General features: G+C 39.8%; 1 protein-coding gene across 1 annotated transcript in view; it reads left to right on the top strand.

The window, feature by feature from the left end:
- Nucleotides 1-15,534, top strand: part of PARD3B (par-3 family cell polarity regulator beta) — a 1,020,734-nt gene that overhangs the window by 554,438 nt on the left and 450,762 nt on the right. Inside the window, exons 7-10 of the mRNA XM_032859992.1 lie at nucleotides 4,279-4,404; nucleotides 6,497-6,846; nucleotides 10,337-10,476; nucleotides 11,592-11,720. Of these exons, the coding sequence (XP_032715883.1) occupies nucleotides 4,279-4,404; nucleotides 6,497-6,846; nucleotides 10,337-10,476; nucleotides 11,592-11,720 (745 nt within the window). The remainder of the gene's footprint in view (nucleotides 1-4,278; nucleotides 4,405-6,496; nucleotides 6,847-10,336; nucleotides 10,477-11,591; nucleotides 11,721-15,534) is intronic.

Raw genomic sequence — 15,534 nt, 5'->3', positions numbered from 1 at the left:
AGCAGGTAGCCATCTGCTACCTGTAATTGCAAAGTCATCACCTTTTTTTGCAAATAACATCTGATGCGAACCAAGCTCTTGCTGGAATGAATGTTCTCTAAAAAGAAATGAACTGAAAAGCCAGTGGCTCTTATTGTTTTATTTCCTGTATGTGTTAATAAGCATGTTTATAAATGTTATGGGTTATGGCACAGGACAAGCTGAGGTGGTTTTTGATAGACAGGAAGAGTATTTACCCAGTTGTCATGAGAAATTCTAATGGCTTTTGGCAGAAGTGTGCTGATAGAGCTTTGCGAAATACCAGAGCGGTTAAATTACCAGGCCCTTTAGTTTAATGAAGCCGGAATAGAACACAAGATCATCCCAATTTCCAAAACGTGAAGAAATGTACAATGTGACAGTCACCATACTTCATTTTCAATAGTTCAGAAAACAAGTTGACCCTGTAAACCAGAAATCACCTTCTCTTACATCAGATGAGGGAAATACACTAAAATGTATTGATTTCTTCCCTTTTCCTTCCTGGTTCTGACTTACAGCATAAGCCTTGAAGAATAGAAAAAAAATGTTACACTTGGATTCAGAACAATTGGATTTTAATCTCAGTGTTCTCTTTTATAACTTTGAACAAGTCCCTAAACTTGCCTCTTGTGAATACCTACTTCACATCAAGGTTGTAGGGATTAAATGAGATTAAAAATGTGAAAACTCCTTGTAAAGCACACAACACATGAATGTGTAAATTATCAATATTATTAATATTTCGGCTAAAACAAAAAAGCCTCGTTCAGAAGTGAACTTTTATAAGTTCATGGTTAACTGTTCAGTAACTTGATGAAATAGTTGTATAATTTTTTTTTTTTTGCTCTCCATTAGTATTATAGAAAGGAAATTTAATTAAAAAACATAAAAATAATATGGAAGTGGAGACATGAGCCAATAAAAGTTAAGAGGTAATGAGTACAGGCTGAAACAGCACACTTAACTCAACCCATGTGTTTAGATGCAACTGAGTACAGAGCGTGTCAGACAAGTGTCTGACTTCATAACGCCATATGGTTTCAGTGTATGAGCTCGGGGGCTGGGGGTTGGTGGGTTAAGGTCATAGTGGGGAGACTTAGTTCTTAATTTCCTTCCATTTATTGGTTTGTGTCATTATTTTAAATTAGAATTTACATTTAATTCTTTACTGAGACTACTGTAATTGACTTTGCCTCCAATTTCTAGATATATATGTGTGTGTGTATATATATATATATTTCAGAAAAATACTGCCACACCTGTTGTTGAATAGGAACTGTAATCTCAGTTAGAACACCCTGAGTACAATATTGTGGCTGCTGTACCAGATAAGGCTTCAGCGGATTCATTAGGCACGACCGCATTGGGTGTTAAATGCCATCTGTATGGAGGCCCCTTGGTGTGTACAGTCAGAATCAAAACAAATATACAAAAAACTGAGTTCCTACAAGTAAAAAGGAATTTTACTTCATTGACTTAAAAAAAAAAAAGGTACTTTTGTTTTAGAATGAAATCTAATTGTTTTTCCAATAAAGATAGCATAATATACTTTTGTTTCCTAGTAAAGACAGCTAAATATGACAGAGAAGAAGGAAGGGATGGGAGAGAAATGACGTGTAATGTAAGGAGAGGCGATGTTTAGATAAAAATGCGAAGCTGGTAGAGTGGCCAAGGCCTGTGATGCAGTGGGGAGAGCAGAAGGGGCCAAGGAGTGGTTGGGTTAATGTCTACATGATTATTAGAAGAAAAAGAAGTAATGACCACCCCTCTTATTCTGTAGGGCAGTGGGTTTCAGCCTCCTCTATCACTGCTCATTAATGCAAATTAACTGGTTCCTCTGAGCCTATAATTCCTCAACAGCATTAATCTTTAACTCCTGAGAGCCTTGGTCCCCAGTGAGACCATGACCACAGCCCACCAGTTTGGGGCAGAGAGGAAAATGAGAGATTCTTTTCTGAGCCTTCTTATACTGGTCTGGATGAAATCGAACTGGAGGGAATTTGTCCCTTCTATGGAATAGAGAAGGCAGGCATGGTTTGTTGCCAGGGACCAAATTAATAAAATCAGTCAGTTTTACATTTTACCAAAATTACCTCTGACACATGGGTTTTACAGTTGAGCTTATTCTGTCAATAAATTTTTCATGGAAAGTTAGGTTATTTAGATCAGTGAGGTTCACATAGCATACTCCAGCTGTAATATGCCAGCGAAATTGCAACCCAGTGGCCTGAAAGAATTAATTCATCTCCCAAAATGTGAAATTAAATCCTAGGGAGTAACATTACATGACTGATGATGTACTGAATTAAATTAAAGGAAGACTTGAATGCTTGTTAAAAAAATATCGCTTACATAAACTAGTTTATAACCACATGTGAGCCTCCTAATGGATCATGTTATTGTGAATCCACCATAACAAAAAAATCCAAAATGTGAACTATTCGAGAGTTGTTTAATTTAAGAAAGAAACACTGTTTCATTCTATTTCTTCTTCTTTTTCCTCCCCTTCTTTTGCATGTCAAATAGCTCAATTTTTATATTATATTATGAGATTAAGGTAGGATTAGGATCTCAAAAATATTAATTTGAATCTCAGATCCTTTATCAAATAGTAGCTTTGGCCCCTTTTCTCTTCCACACAGAGTATGTTCAATTTACTAATCTCTTACAGGAAAGACAGCAGAACACCACCCCACATGCCTCTGACCCTGAGCCATCCTTACCACAGGGGGCGTGACTCACTCTCCCCTACATCAGTGCACTGTACCTGTGGGGACAGAGACCTGAGGACCGGCAGGTGCCCCTCTTCTTGCCACCTTCAGATGACAGGAGCTCATTAAGTGAATGGGGGCCCCTGGAGGCAGAGCTCCTACTGGGTGGCTGTTCCAAACAGGAAGACAGTTTTCTTCTCTACTCTCCTTAGAGACTGTCCTCTCTCCATGGCTTATTCCCCCGTAAGATGTTCTCATATTGGATGGGAGATTTAATGCAATTGGGCTGTGTGATCACATAGGAGGCCTGTATGCAAAGAAGAAAGACAAAGCAGAAAAATAGGAGAATGAGGGACAAGGAGGTGGCTGTCTCTCCCATGCCCAGCAGAGTCCTCGTGGAGGACGCATCTGTTTTATTCTGGGGACACAGTGAGGGCCCTGACATGCCACAAGAGGAAGAGAAATCACTCATCTGAGAACTAGCTAAAACACATACAAGTTTGATTTCTTAACGTTTTTGGTGTAGATACTACTGAAATACCACAGAATCACATGCACACACCAGGCATTTCGTTATTGCTATAGCCTTTCTCTGTCCTTTTTTCTCAACTCCTCCGTTCCCGACTCTCAGTGGCATCTGGGCTGTCCTCTCTGAATTCTGAGTCTTACTGGTTGAAATTGCAGACGAGTCTTCCCAGCGCCCCCCACCCCCGCCACTGCCATCACGTCTCTGTCTCCCTCAGAAGCCATGAGTGTTGGGTGTGCTGCTCCTGTGTGATTAGATGAAGTCCAGCAACTGGTGTTCAAGGCCCCTCTGTGCGGCTCTGGCCTCCCCAGCCAGTGCGAGCTCCCCACAAACATGCAGGGTTCAGCCTGCCCCCCCCCCCACTCCGTGTCTGTTCTCTCTCTCCTCCCATCCAAATCCTACTCACTCTTCAGATCCAGTTTACATCTCACACTCTCCCCCGATCTCCCATTCTCCATCCTGAGCGCTGGAAGGGTCCCACATGTACTTGATTCAGGGGCACCCATGGAATGGGACCAAACTACCTTTTAACCTGAGCAATACGATCTGTGCGTAAATATTTGCTTCTTAAAGATGCAGATTACTAGAGCAGGTAGCATGACTGCAAAAAACTCTGGTGACTGTCTCGTCCTCTTCCGTCATTAAGCTTCAGGTTGTCTCGGCACCACTCACACCTGTTACAGTCAGCCTGACGTCCTTCTCCGAACCGGACGCCTCTGTGTCCCCGGCTCCACTGAGCTGTGGTGGCCGTTTCTAAAAATACCGCAGGCATGGCCATGGAGGCCTGGCTCCGCGTGCTCTGGGTCAGTGTTTACGTCTGTCTGTCTCGAAGGCCTTTTTTTCTTTCAGTGGATTTGTTTTTTTCCACTAAGGATTTAAACAACAAACAGTTGCCTGACTCTAAAGCATAATTTCTTTCATAAATAGAAACCAATACTCAGTTCTGAATAGTTGTGAGTGGAGAAAAAATCAGCATATTATTATCCAGTAATTCTATTTCAACCTCAATTTTGCATTTAGGATTCTAGGACTCTTCATCCGCGGCATTGAAGAAAATAGCAGGTCCAAACGGGAGGGACTATTTCAAGAAAATGAATGTATTGTAAAAATCAACAGCGTGGACCTCGTAGACAAAACCTTTGCTCAGTAAGCATTTTTTTCCCATTGTTTTATTTACTGTATTGGTTGCTGGTATACATACAGTCATTATTGCACTTTTGATGATCAAAATTGTTGGTAGACTTTTCTGGTCAGTCCCCTCTGAATGACTGCAGGACATCCATTCCCAAAGGCATCTTAATGTGTTATAGAAGGTGGCCCGCACTTGTCCCCGGCGGCCCCAAGAACAGGAGGCTGCAGAGCCAACGAGCCTCCCCGCCTGGTTGTCTGTTTGGATCATCCTTGGATGAGTTTGTTTTGCTCGGGATACGGGTCAGTTAGGCTGGTTTTTAACGGCTCTTTTCACAGACTGTTAGTTCAGCTTATTAATTAACTAGCTCTGTGTCAGCAGTCTTCCTTAACCTAAAGGGCCTAGAGAGATGTCTGTGAAAACTCACTGAGAAATAGTAACAAATGAAAAAAAATTAAAATATTCTCCCTGAAGTAATCATTTTTCAGCATGTGCGAATGTTATGGGACGAGGTTCTTAGAGCTAAGAATAGCGTGTGAAACAGTCACATTTTTTTTTTAAACATATGGTGGCATTGCAGTGGGGCTCTGGAACAAGGGAATAAATACTAATTACTACTCCTTAGTAATGACCACACATAATTCCTATTTATTAGGAATAAATACTAATTACTACTCCTTAGTAATGACCACCAGCTTCTCTTGTTTCTGACCAAAACAATGCATCATATATATTCTTTGTAACCATTCTCTGTCAATATTTGTATGTTTGGTTGTGGCGGGGGGGATTGAGGGGGAGGGTGAATGGTTGTGGGTGAGAAGGGCTGTGGGCACTGATTGCTTAAGTGTGGAAAGAAATGAAAATGGAAAAATCTATTTCTTCAAATCATAATACCGGAGTACTTTGTACAAGGACTTGATAGGTTTGTGAGGTGAAAACTGAGGCTCATAAAAATTCAGTATGAAGGTAACGCCAAGCAGAAGCTGACTCCCAGGCAGGTAACTGACCAGAGGAGTTGGGCTACCTCTGTGGGATCTTCTTCCCTTCCCCTACCAGCATGGAAAGTAAGTACTTTATTCAGTAAGGTTAGGGGTTGGGGGGAGGGACGTATCAGATAACAGTTAGAATTATGATTTGTTATTATTTGATGTGGCTGCTACTGACAGAGACCTGAAATAAAGGCACCTTGAACAAGATTAATATTTCCCCCACCAGGGACAAGGAAGTGTGGAGGTGGCAGTCCCAAGTTGGTGTGGCAGTTCCACAAGCTGCGTTCTGAGTTTGGAGAAATGGGAGAAGAAAGCCCTTTCTGGCTCCCAGCTTTCCTGGAACCCTTCTGTGTAAATCTCATTAGCAAGAAAGGCTGGGAAAAGTAGTTGTTTTACGTAGTCATGAGGCATAAGGATGAAGGGGAGAAACGGTAGTAGGGAATCTGAGGAAAAACACCAAGTACTAAGACAAAAAAGGGAAAAATACTAGTACTCTGTGATAGACTAACGGGGAGGGTACATATTGGATTGATAATTCACTATGACACTGGGCACAGCCAATGCATCAAATATCTCCATGAGAAAATGTTTGTGTCAGAATTGAAATTCTGGAGCACAACCCATTTTAGAGAGGACCTGTACTTCAGAACAGAGCCCTAAAAGGAACTGGTATTCTGATCAGTACTAAAGAGGATTTTTTCCATTTAAAAATAAAGTTTGCTTTTATACTTACTTAGGAATGCCTTCTGGATGGATTTTCAGATTTAGAAATACTTAAAAACCAAGGGTCATTGGATGAGTTATCTAATCACTCTGAGTCTCTGTCTCCTTGTTTTGCCAAATAAGAGTGAATTGTACATACTTACAACGAAATGAGAAGATTGAGGAAGTTGTTAAAAAGATTCAAGGGGAGAATTGTGTGTGTTACTAATGCATGTGTAGCCCAGTGTCAGGGCGCCTGGTGGGCAAGTGATAAGCGGTAATCCGTATTTCCTGGGCAGTCATCCTGGTGGTAACAGTAACGGTTGCTCCGATGCTGCCCCTGTGGCCATGACATGGGGTGCTGTCGGTGGCATGCTAGAACATAGTATTGTTATATATTTACTAACTCTCTTTGAAGGGCTCAAGATGTCTTCCGTCAGGCGATGAAATCGCCCAGTGTGCTCCTCCACGTGCTTCCACCTCAAAACCGTGAACAGTATGAAAAATCAGTCATTGGACCGCTTAACATTTTTGGTAACAATGATGGCATTTTGCGAACCAAGCCACCGCCTCCTGTCCATGGAATAAAAACCGTAACTCTCACAGGAACAGGGGGTCCTGAAGAGGATGCTTTGACCTCTCTGCAACAAAGCAAGAGCCCCCGGGTACCAAGACTGGGTAGAAAGCCATCCTCTCCCTCACTCTCCCCTCTCATGGGGTTTGGCAGCAAGAAGAATGCAAAGAAAATTAAGATTGACCTAAAGAAAGGTAATTATTAAATTATGCTTAATAGCATTCTATTATTGTAACATGTAAAATTGGTTAAGAGAAATGCATTAAGGCTAATTCCGTTAATTCTCCCTTCATTTAATTGTATCAAAGAATAGATTTAAGTAGGTAACTTAAATCTCTTGAAATTGTACCACTTTCTTATTCTTCTGGAGAGTATAGATTATTTGAAACAAACAAACAAAAATGATAAAGATATGTTGGAAAATGGAAAGAACCATTGTGACCTGGGGAGAAACAGAGTACTTAAGAAGCACTGAAATTCTTTTGGACCCTATTTTGAGTAAGATTACTGAGTTCTATAGCACCCTTTAGGTCAAGTCTAAAAAGTGCATATATGTTTCTGGTTCTCTAAGTCACTTTTATGCCAGCAAAACATTTAGTCCTCAAAAAGTAAACATGTGATAATTATAATTGATAATTATTATATATAATTATATAATTGAAATTTTGCTAATTCAGCATTGCAAACAGTTTTTCAAAACATACTTAATTTCATGAGGGCACCTGGGTGGCTCAGTGGGTTAAAGCCTCTGCCTTCAGCTCAGGTCATGATCCCAGTGTCCTGGGATCAAGCCCCGTATTGGGCTCTCTGCTCAGCAGGGAGCCTGCTTCCCTTCCTCTTTCTGCCTGCTCTCTGTCTACTTGTGATCTCTGTGTGTCAAATAAATAAATTAAATCTTTAAAAAACAAACAAACAAATAAAAAAAAACATACTTAATTTCGAAAGCATATATAACCTTGTCTTCATCTTTTCCAATTTTCTTTGCATTTCAGACCCAGATCAGTGAGACTAGGACATGTATATACATGCATGTTTCTCCAATATTATATATACATAAGCCTTCCTATACTTCTGTGCTTTTGTTTGTTTGTAACCTCCTCATCATCTGTACCCCCACTGCAAACCTTCTGCAATCCTATGTGATTTTTAAGACTTGATTCAAAAGAAACCAAAAGCTCAAATTTTTGTCTGAATTACTACAGAATTTAATGATTATATATACTTATATATAAAAAAACAAATAACATGCACCTTTAATTAGGGTATAGTGGTTATTCTGAAAGATCCTCTGGTCAGAGTTTTGTCTTATATATAAAAATATACTTATATATACTTATATATAATATACTTATATATAAAAAAACAAATAACATGCACCTTTAATTAGGGTATAGTGGTTTTTCTGAAAGATCCTCTGGTCAGAGTTTTGTCCCCCTTAAGAATTCTGTACTAAGAAGAAACTGTATTGACTAGGAGGCACAAATTCATCTGTGTGCTTAGCAATTAGGCTTTAAAAAATAAAAGTTATTTATTTATTTGAGAGAGTGAGTGAGCATGTGCATGTTCATGCATGAGTGGGGGAGGGGTAGAGGGAGGGAGAGAAGAGAATCTATAAGCAGACTCCTTGCTGAGCAAAGACCCTGATGCAGGGCTCGATCCCAGGACTCTGAGGTCCTGACCTGAGCTCACTTAACCAACTGAGCCACACAGGCACCCCTAGGCTTTTTAATATAACTGTATCAGTTATGTTTTTTGTACAAATTACCCAGCTACGTATAAGACATGGGGTTGGGTGCTTTGAGGATAGATAAATCAGACACAAAATGTAACCTTAAGAATCCACCAGAGGGGTGCCTGGGTGGCTCAATGGGTTAAAGCCTCTGCCTTCAGCTCATGTCATGATCCCAGGGTCCTGGGATTGAGCCCTGATTCGGGCTCTCTGCTTAGCAGGGAGCCTGCTTCCTCCTATCTCTCTGCCTGCGTCTCTGCCTACTTGTGATTTCTGTCTGTCAAATAGATAAATAAAATCTTTAAAAAAAAAAAAAGAATCTATCAGAAAAATCTTGCCATTTGCAATGACGTGGGTGAAACTAGAGGGTATTATGCTGAGTGAAATAAGTCAATCAGAGAAAGACAATTATCATATGATCTCTCTGATATGAGAAATTTGAGAGGCAAGGTGGGGGATTGTGGTGGGTAGGAAGAGAAAAAAAAACCAAGATGGGATCAGGAGATATCCAAACCCTAAGAGACTCTTCATCTCATGAAACAAACTGAGGGTTACGAGGGGGTGGGGTGTGGGCATAGGGAGAGGGTGGTTGGGTGATGGACACTAGGGAGGGTATGTGCTATGTGAGTGGTGTGAAATGTATAAGCCTGATGACTCACAGACCTGTACCCCTGGGGCAAATAATACATTATATGTTAATAAAAATAATTTTCAAAAAAGAATTCATCAGAAAGCCTTGAATGCAAAAATAAAGAATATGCGATCATATTGTTGTACTTTGGGAAGATTAATCTGACAGCAAAAAGGTACGCTGAAGGAGAGATCAAAGAACAAAGGATCATTGCATCTGCCTAAATGGAATATGTATGCCATGCCTGCTGACCGGATATAGGAGAGGAGAGAGAGAGGAATTGCAAGTGGCTTGTTCAATGGAGATACCATTACTAAAAATTAGAATTTTTAGTAGATAAATATACGTAAAAAGGCCAGGATCTGGATTGGAGCCAGAGATTCATAGTAAAGTTTGAAATGCTGGTGAAAGTGTGTGCGTGGTCCTGTCAAGCAAGCCAACACCAGAGAGATTAGGGTCAACAAGATTCAGGTGTCATCCATGGGGAGCTGACTATTGGAGCTGGGAGCTGGCCAAGGCAGAGAATCCGGAAAACAAACTGGTCTAGGGCAGATCCTTGGATATCTTTGTTCGTGTGGGAGGATAGTGGGTAGGAGACAGTGGTAGACATGATGTGATCAGAGAGTTAGGAAAATAATCAGAAGATACAGACATGAAAACCAAAGAGGGGGCCATTAATTTCAAGAGAGCAATTGGTGAGAAGGGTCAAAGCTAGAGAGAGGGACAGATCAGAAGAGGGAAAATTAGTGGATGTAGTCATGAGTAGGTCATGGGTGGTGGAAGACTGAAGAAGTAAGATTGCAATAAGGATTCTTAGGGCAGAGATGTTCAGATAAGTGAAAGTGAAAACCACCTACTGGGAGAGAAAGAGATTGAGATGCAAGAGAATGGGACAGCAAGAGTGAGGGAGGGAGCAAGGGGATGCAGCCTAGAAGGAATCCAGGAATTGAGGCCCAGGTGGGGGGAGGGGCAGGTTGGCTAACTGAGTGAATGCCTGACAAAACTCATGTCAGATGGCCTTTGGCTGCTCATGGTTTACCGAGAAATCGATCTCCTGAGTTTATGGATAACATGTGCCATTTCTTCTGGGGCCTCCATAAACAAAAGTGTTACACATCTGCATTGGACCCTAAAATCCACTTTGAAACCATCATGGCCTGTCAGGAACGATAATCTGTATTTGCAATCAGAACAACTGAAGTGAATTTAAAATATTTGCTGGAATGTAAACATTTTAATTATTCTATGTTAGTCTAAATTAGGTAGATTTTTCTGCAGTTTTCTACTTAAGGTGACCATGTGTTTTCCTGGTCTTACACACTAGGCCCTGAAGGACTGGGTTTCACTGTGGTTACCAGAGACTCTTCCATACATGGGCCTGGTCCCATTTTTGTAAAAAACATTTTACCAAAGGGAGCAGCAATAAAAGATGGCCGCCTACAATCAGGGGACAGAATTTTGGAGGTAAGAATTGGAATTAATATCTTCAATAAAATATGTTTAAATAAATATGTTACTATTTATGTTTTGACATAATATATTAAAAACTATCACTTGTAGAAAAGATAAAGACTTTAATTATTTAAAAAAATTAGTTAATGGGAAGTTTGACTTCTAAGTTCCCCGTACAGTCAGTGATATAAGCACATGTAACACCTCAAACTTTTCCCTGTCTTCTCTGTCTTACTTCCACCTCTTAGGATCCCTGGGGAATTTGGATCAAATCCACAAATTTGTCATAAATGCAGTTAGGGCTAAGAATTTCCGAATCATAGCCAAACTCTGGTAACAATATCTTTAAACTTCTCCTAGGGATGGGCTGCCTGTCTCAGGTTGATCCATACCTAAAAAGAAGTATCTGGAACTACCCAAAGCAAGAGGCTTTCCTCCATGTATTTTTGTTTTGTAGCATTGTCTTCTTGGCTAAATACATATTGTCAACTTACCTTTCAAGAAATCTTCCTCATTGAAACTGGCTGGTTCTATTTAACTTTCTCATGGCACAGAAGCAAAACTATAGATTTTCATATGGTTCTAGATTATGAAAGAAGATATATCAAATGACTAATATAGCTCCAAATTCTAATTTCTAATAATCTATGATATCCGGGAGACTATAATTTTCTAGACATGGAGAACACTGTTTAATTATAACGAAAGACTTCGCTGCCAAAGGAATTTGCCATGTGATCATGATCCATTTTTTTTTTGCCTTTTTTTTTTTTTTTTTTGTATTAGGCAGAAAATGGTGCCAGTTCAGCATCTTAAATCCACTTCTTTCCTCTTTAAGGAATTATTTTCTTCTGTCAGTTTGATGTCCCCCTCATAAGAATGTGATATCTTAGGAGAAACTGCTTATACTAACTACTGTCTATCTGAAAGGATCTAGCACCATAATAAGGATGGTCAATGTAGTACTGGTACTTTGAACATTGTTGGTTTGGGTCCCTGTGTTCAGTTGTCATCTTTTCAGAGCTTTATTGATTGTAGGAGCCCATTTGCTACTTACTTTCAGAAACCATCTAGCATAGAAGGAGGTGGAGAGTGTTGTAATCTGTTCATATGACGGCATCCATTAGGTAAATGGCAGAGATGTCACTGGGCGAACACAGGAAGAACTTGTGGCCATGCTGAGGAGCACCAAGCAAGGAGAGACAGCATCGCTGGTCATCGCCCGTCAAGAAGGGACTTTTCTTCCCCGAGAGCTGGTAATGTTCAGGTCACAGTCTCACTGAATCTTCAAGGCAGAGTTTAATCTACCCAGTGAATTCATAGGAGCTGAGAGATGAGCTCTGAATCACACTAAGAGTTTTTTGAGGGGGGGTGTTCCCATTTGGGGGTGTCATGGCTTTACAATATTAATGCAGTGAGTTGGACATACACCAACAGTGCTTCTGGGATGCAAATTCAAAACCCTTTTAAGGAAGCAATTTAACGGTATTCAACTAAATAAAATATACTTTGAGTGTTGGACTATATGTTAGCTTTATGCAAAACATAGTCAGCAAAGATGGTCATGCGCCGCCTTAATGCAGTTTGTAGTCTAAAAGGAAATAAAATATAACCAAGTCTTCAAAATGGTGATGAGGGTGATGAACAGGAATGGCAGGGTGTACTAGGAATATGGCACAAGGGAATTTAACCTAGTCCTGAGGGCCAAAAAAGGTACCCTGAGGAAGAGAGTTTCAAAAGTCTTGTGAGAATGTATGTTCTTTGACCTACTAACTATACTTTTAGAAATCTGTCCTAAACTGATCATCAAAGATGTGGAAAAAACTCATGTACAATGATTTTTTTTTTCCTCAAGTCCCATTTATTGTAGTGATCTATCGGGTGCTGTACAACCATAAAGTATTGTTTAGATAACTAGATAGCTCTCCAGTGATATATAATAGTGATTTAAAATGGTCTTGGTGATGAACTGATAATAACATGAGAAAACGTGCATAGCACATTAAGGAAAAAAAGTAGTATATAAAATGACATATGCAGCATGATCAGATCACATTAAAATATCTTAAAAAAAAAAAAAACAAAGAACCAGCAGGAGATACACCCAGAATGTTGGGATTATGATACATTTTAATTTTTTCATTTTAAAAACAATGAATACCTATTATTTTATTATTGATGTGTATTTAAGAAGGCTATAGAAAAATGTGAAGGACTTTTATGGCTAATAACAAAAATGGAATAGATGTGGTAAAAAGGATTTTTAATTATCCCTTTTTGAAAATTTTATTTCTTTTATTTCTCTTGAATCTATCTAAGAAATGACAAAGGTACATATGGGTAATAAGGTGGGTTCCCAGAGTTAGGTCATCAGAACCAGTGAGAGTGGGGCACCTGGCTGGCTCAGTGGGTTAAAGCCTCAGGCTTCGAGTCATGATCAGCTCAGGTCATGATCCCAGGGTCCTGGGATCGAGCCCCACATGAGGCTCTCTGCTGAGCAGTGAACCTGCTTCCGCCGCTCTCTCTCTCTCTCTCTCTGCCTGCCTTTCTGCCTACTTGTGATCTTTGCCTGTCAAAAAAAAAAAAAAAAAAGAACCAGTGAGAGTTAGTTGAGAAAACTGACTGTAGTTAACTTGAAAAAGAGAAAATTTAGGACATATTTTTATTGCTATCAAATAGATAAAGGGTTTTTGCACAGATTAAAAAAGTAGACTTAATATATTTCTTCAGGTATTTCTTTCATTAGCATACTTATGTATTAATCTGACTAATAGTTTACTATTACATGATGCCCACTAAGTTTGAGGTTCTGGGGATACAAAAATAATTAAGACTCATTTCCTGTCCTCCTTGAGCTGATAAAAGAACAAATATTTGGAAGTGATAATGTTATAAGTTACAATAGTTTCTAACTATTGGAGCTGTCCAAAAAGAAAACAGGCAACTTAGAATATTGGAACAGAGCCGGCCTCACCGTCTATTAGAGGTGCTCTAGAAAAAATTCTTCCATTGATAAGGTGATAAGGCTAGATAAATTCTTAGGTATCTACTCTAAGCCTAATATTCTGTTATCTATGTTTATATTCATGTTTGAATATGCAATCTTCCTGAAACACCTCTCTCATTTATTAATGCTCCTTAGTACTGACAAAAGGACCCTCTTCCCACACGTTTCTGTTCCTTTCTTCTCGTTCCCATCATCTTGTCCATTTTTCCCCTTGCCCTATTGAAAGCTCTGGGAAGATCTGCAACAAAACAGTGAAGGGAAGAAGATTGGGTGGTATGAGTTATAAAGACTAGACGCCTCACCTGCTTTCCTCTGCTTGATTCCTCCATTGCCAGCCATTTTGGAAGGCAGAATCTTGAATTTCCGTTTCATTTCCTCACTTAGCTCCTTACTCTTCCTAAAAAGAAATGCTGCAGAAACTTAGAGTCCAGTTTTTTTTTTCCTAAAATGCAGATGGAATTTTCTTTCAATCCTTTGTTTATCCAAAGACCTTGGTCTTTCTCTACAAGGGTCACAGTGAGAAGAAACAATTAGAAAGAGGCAGCATGTGCCTATAACAGGAAGCCCTTCACTTCTTGTCCAACTGTTTGGTTGCTGGTGATAAAAGTCTTCGAAAACTTTAGTGAGACTATGTGCATGTGTCAGGGATTGGAGAACAAGGAAAGAAATTTTGACTGTGTACTCTGTTGAACTATGGTCCTGGAATGAGTGAAACCCTGCATAGAAAGAGAAACATTCCAGGAGCACCTGGGTGGTTCAGTCAGTTAAGTATCTGCCCTCACCTCAAGTCATGATCCCAGGATCCTGGGATTGAGTTGCTGTGTGGGGCTCCCTGCTCAGCAGGAAGTCTGCTTCTCTCTCTGCCCCTCCCCCCACTTGCGCATTCTCTCCTGTGCATGCTTTCTCTCTCTCAAATAAATAAATAAAAGCTTTAAAAAAAAAAAAAAAGAAACATTCCAGCCAACAAAAGAACCTAATAGCAGAGCTCCAGCAGAGAACTCATACCCTGTGAGGCCTCAGTTTCCCATCTAATAGTTCCTTTTACCCCTTTCCCTGTGTCTTCTCGAATTCTTAACTTCACAGCTAATCCTTTGCTCTAGAAACATACCACCTCCCCTTCCCAGGTAAGGGGAAGAGGGATGTGACGTTACCCAGGTTGAAACTCTGAATGGATTCTCGATCACAGACAATTGCAGCTGGAAGTTAATGAATGTAAAAGTAGAATTTTCAGAGCAAAGGGGGCCGAAAGAATCAGCGTGTCCAAACCTGATTCGGAGATGAGAAAACCAAGGTGCAGTGTGATGGAGTAACCTGTTGATGGTCCTGCATGGCTCAGGAACTGGAGGCATAGGTTTCTTAATGCTTGGTGCATTATCTCTGGAGTTTTCTGGAAGCTCCACAGCACACAAGGTTTCTGTGTGATCTAGAGCAGCTCATAAAATCATTCGAAGGCTCTGTTGCCTCATCTTTATCAGAGGATTGTTGTGAAGCTCTTGGCATAGTTCCTGGCTGATTGTAAGTCTCAGTATATGTCAGCCAGAACTATTCTAGTACCTTCCCACACAACAAAAACACAATACTAAACTTTAGATACCTTATGGGGAAAATAGCTCTATTCAGGCTTGCCTGGGACTAACCATTATTTTGAATATTGATTTTTTAATTATTTATTTTAAAACACATACTGGTATCCAAAATACTGAATTACAAAATAAAGAAAATTTTTTTTGGTCTGAAACTAAATCCATAATTCAGGCAGCCTGTATGTATTAGTTCACGCTCATTCAGTAGAATTTAGTGAAATTTGATTTCTATCCCAGAAAGTGACATCATAGGCCAAGCCCCCCCCAGGGAGCATATTAAATTAATGGTGCAACTGTGAGATTATGAGTGCAAATAAATTATTTGTTCTCATTGTTTTAGTTTTATACCAAATTTGGAAAGCATGTGGTTAGTATCCCTTCTCCTAGAATTCTCTGGCAGATAGTCTAGACTCTTTAAAAAACATTTGACTTCTAATTATCTAAATCTGTGGAATATTCTTTGTAACACAGCAAAGCAAA

This window comes from Lontra canadensis, unplaced genomic scaffold (assembly GCF_010015895.1).
Source record: "Lontra canadensis isolate GAN:19392208 unplaced genomic scaffold, GSC_riverotter_1.0 scaffold18, whole genome shotgun sequence".
Classification (NCBI taxonomy): domain Eukaryota; kingdom Metazoa; phylum Chordata; class Mammalia; order Carnivora; family Mustelidae; genus Lontra; species Lontra canadensis.
This window is presented reverse-complemented; position numbering and strand designations above follow the sequence as displayed.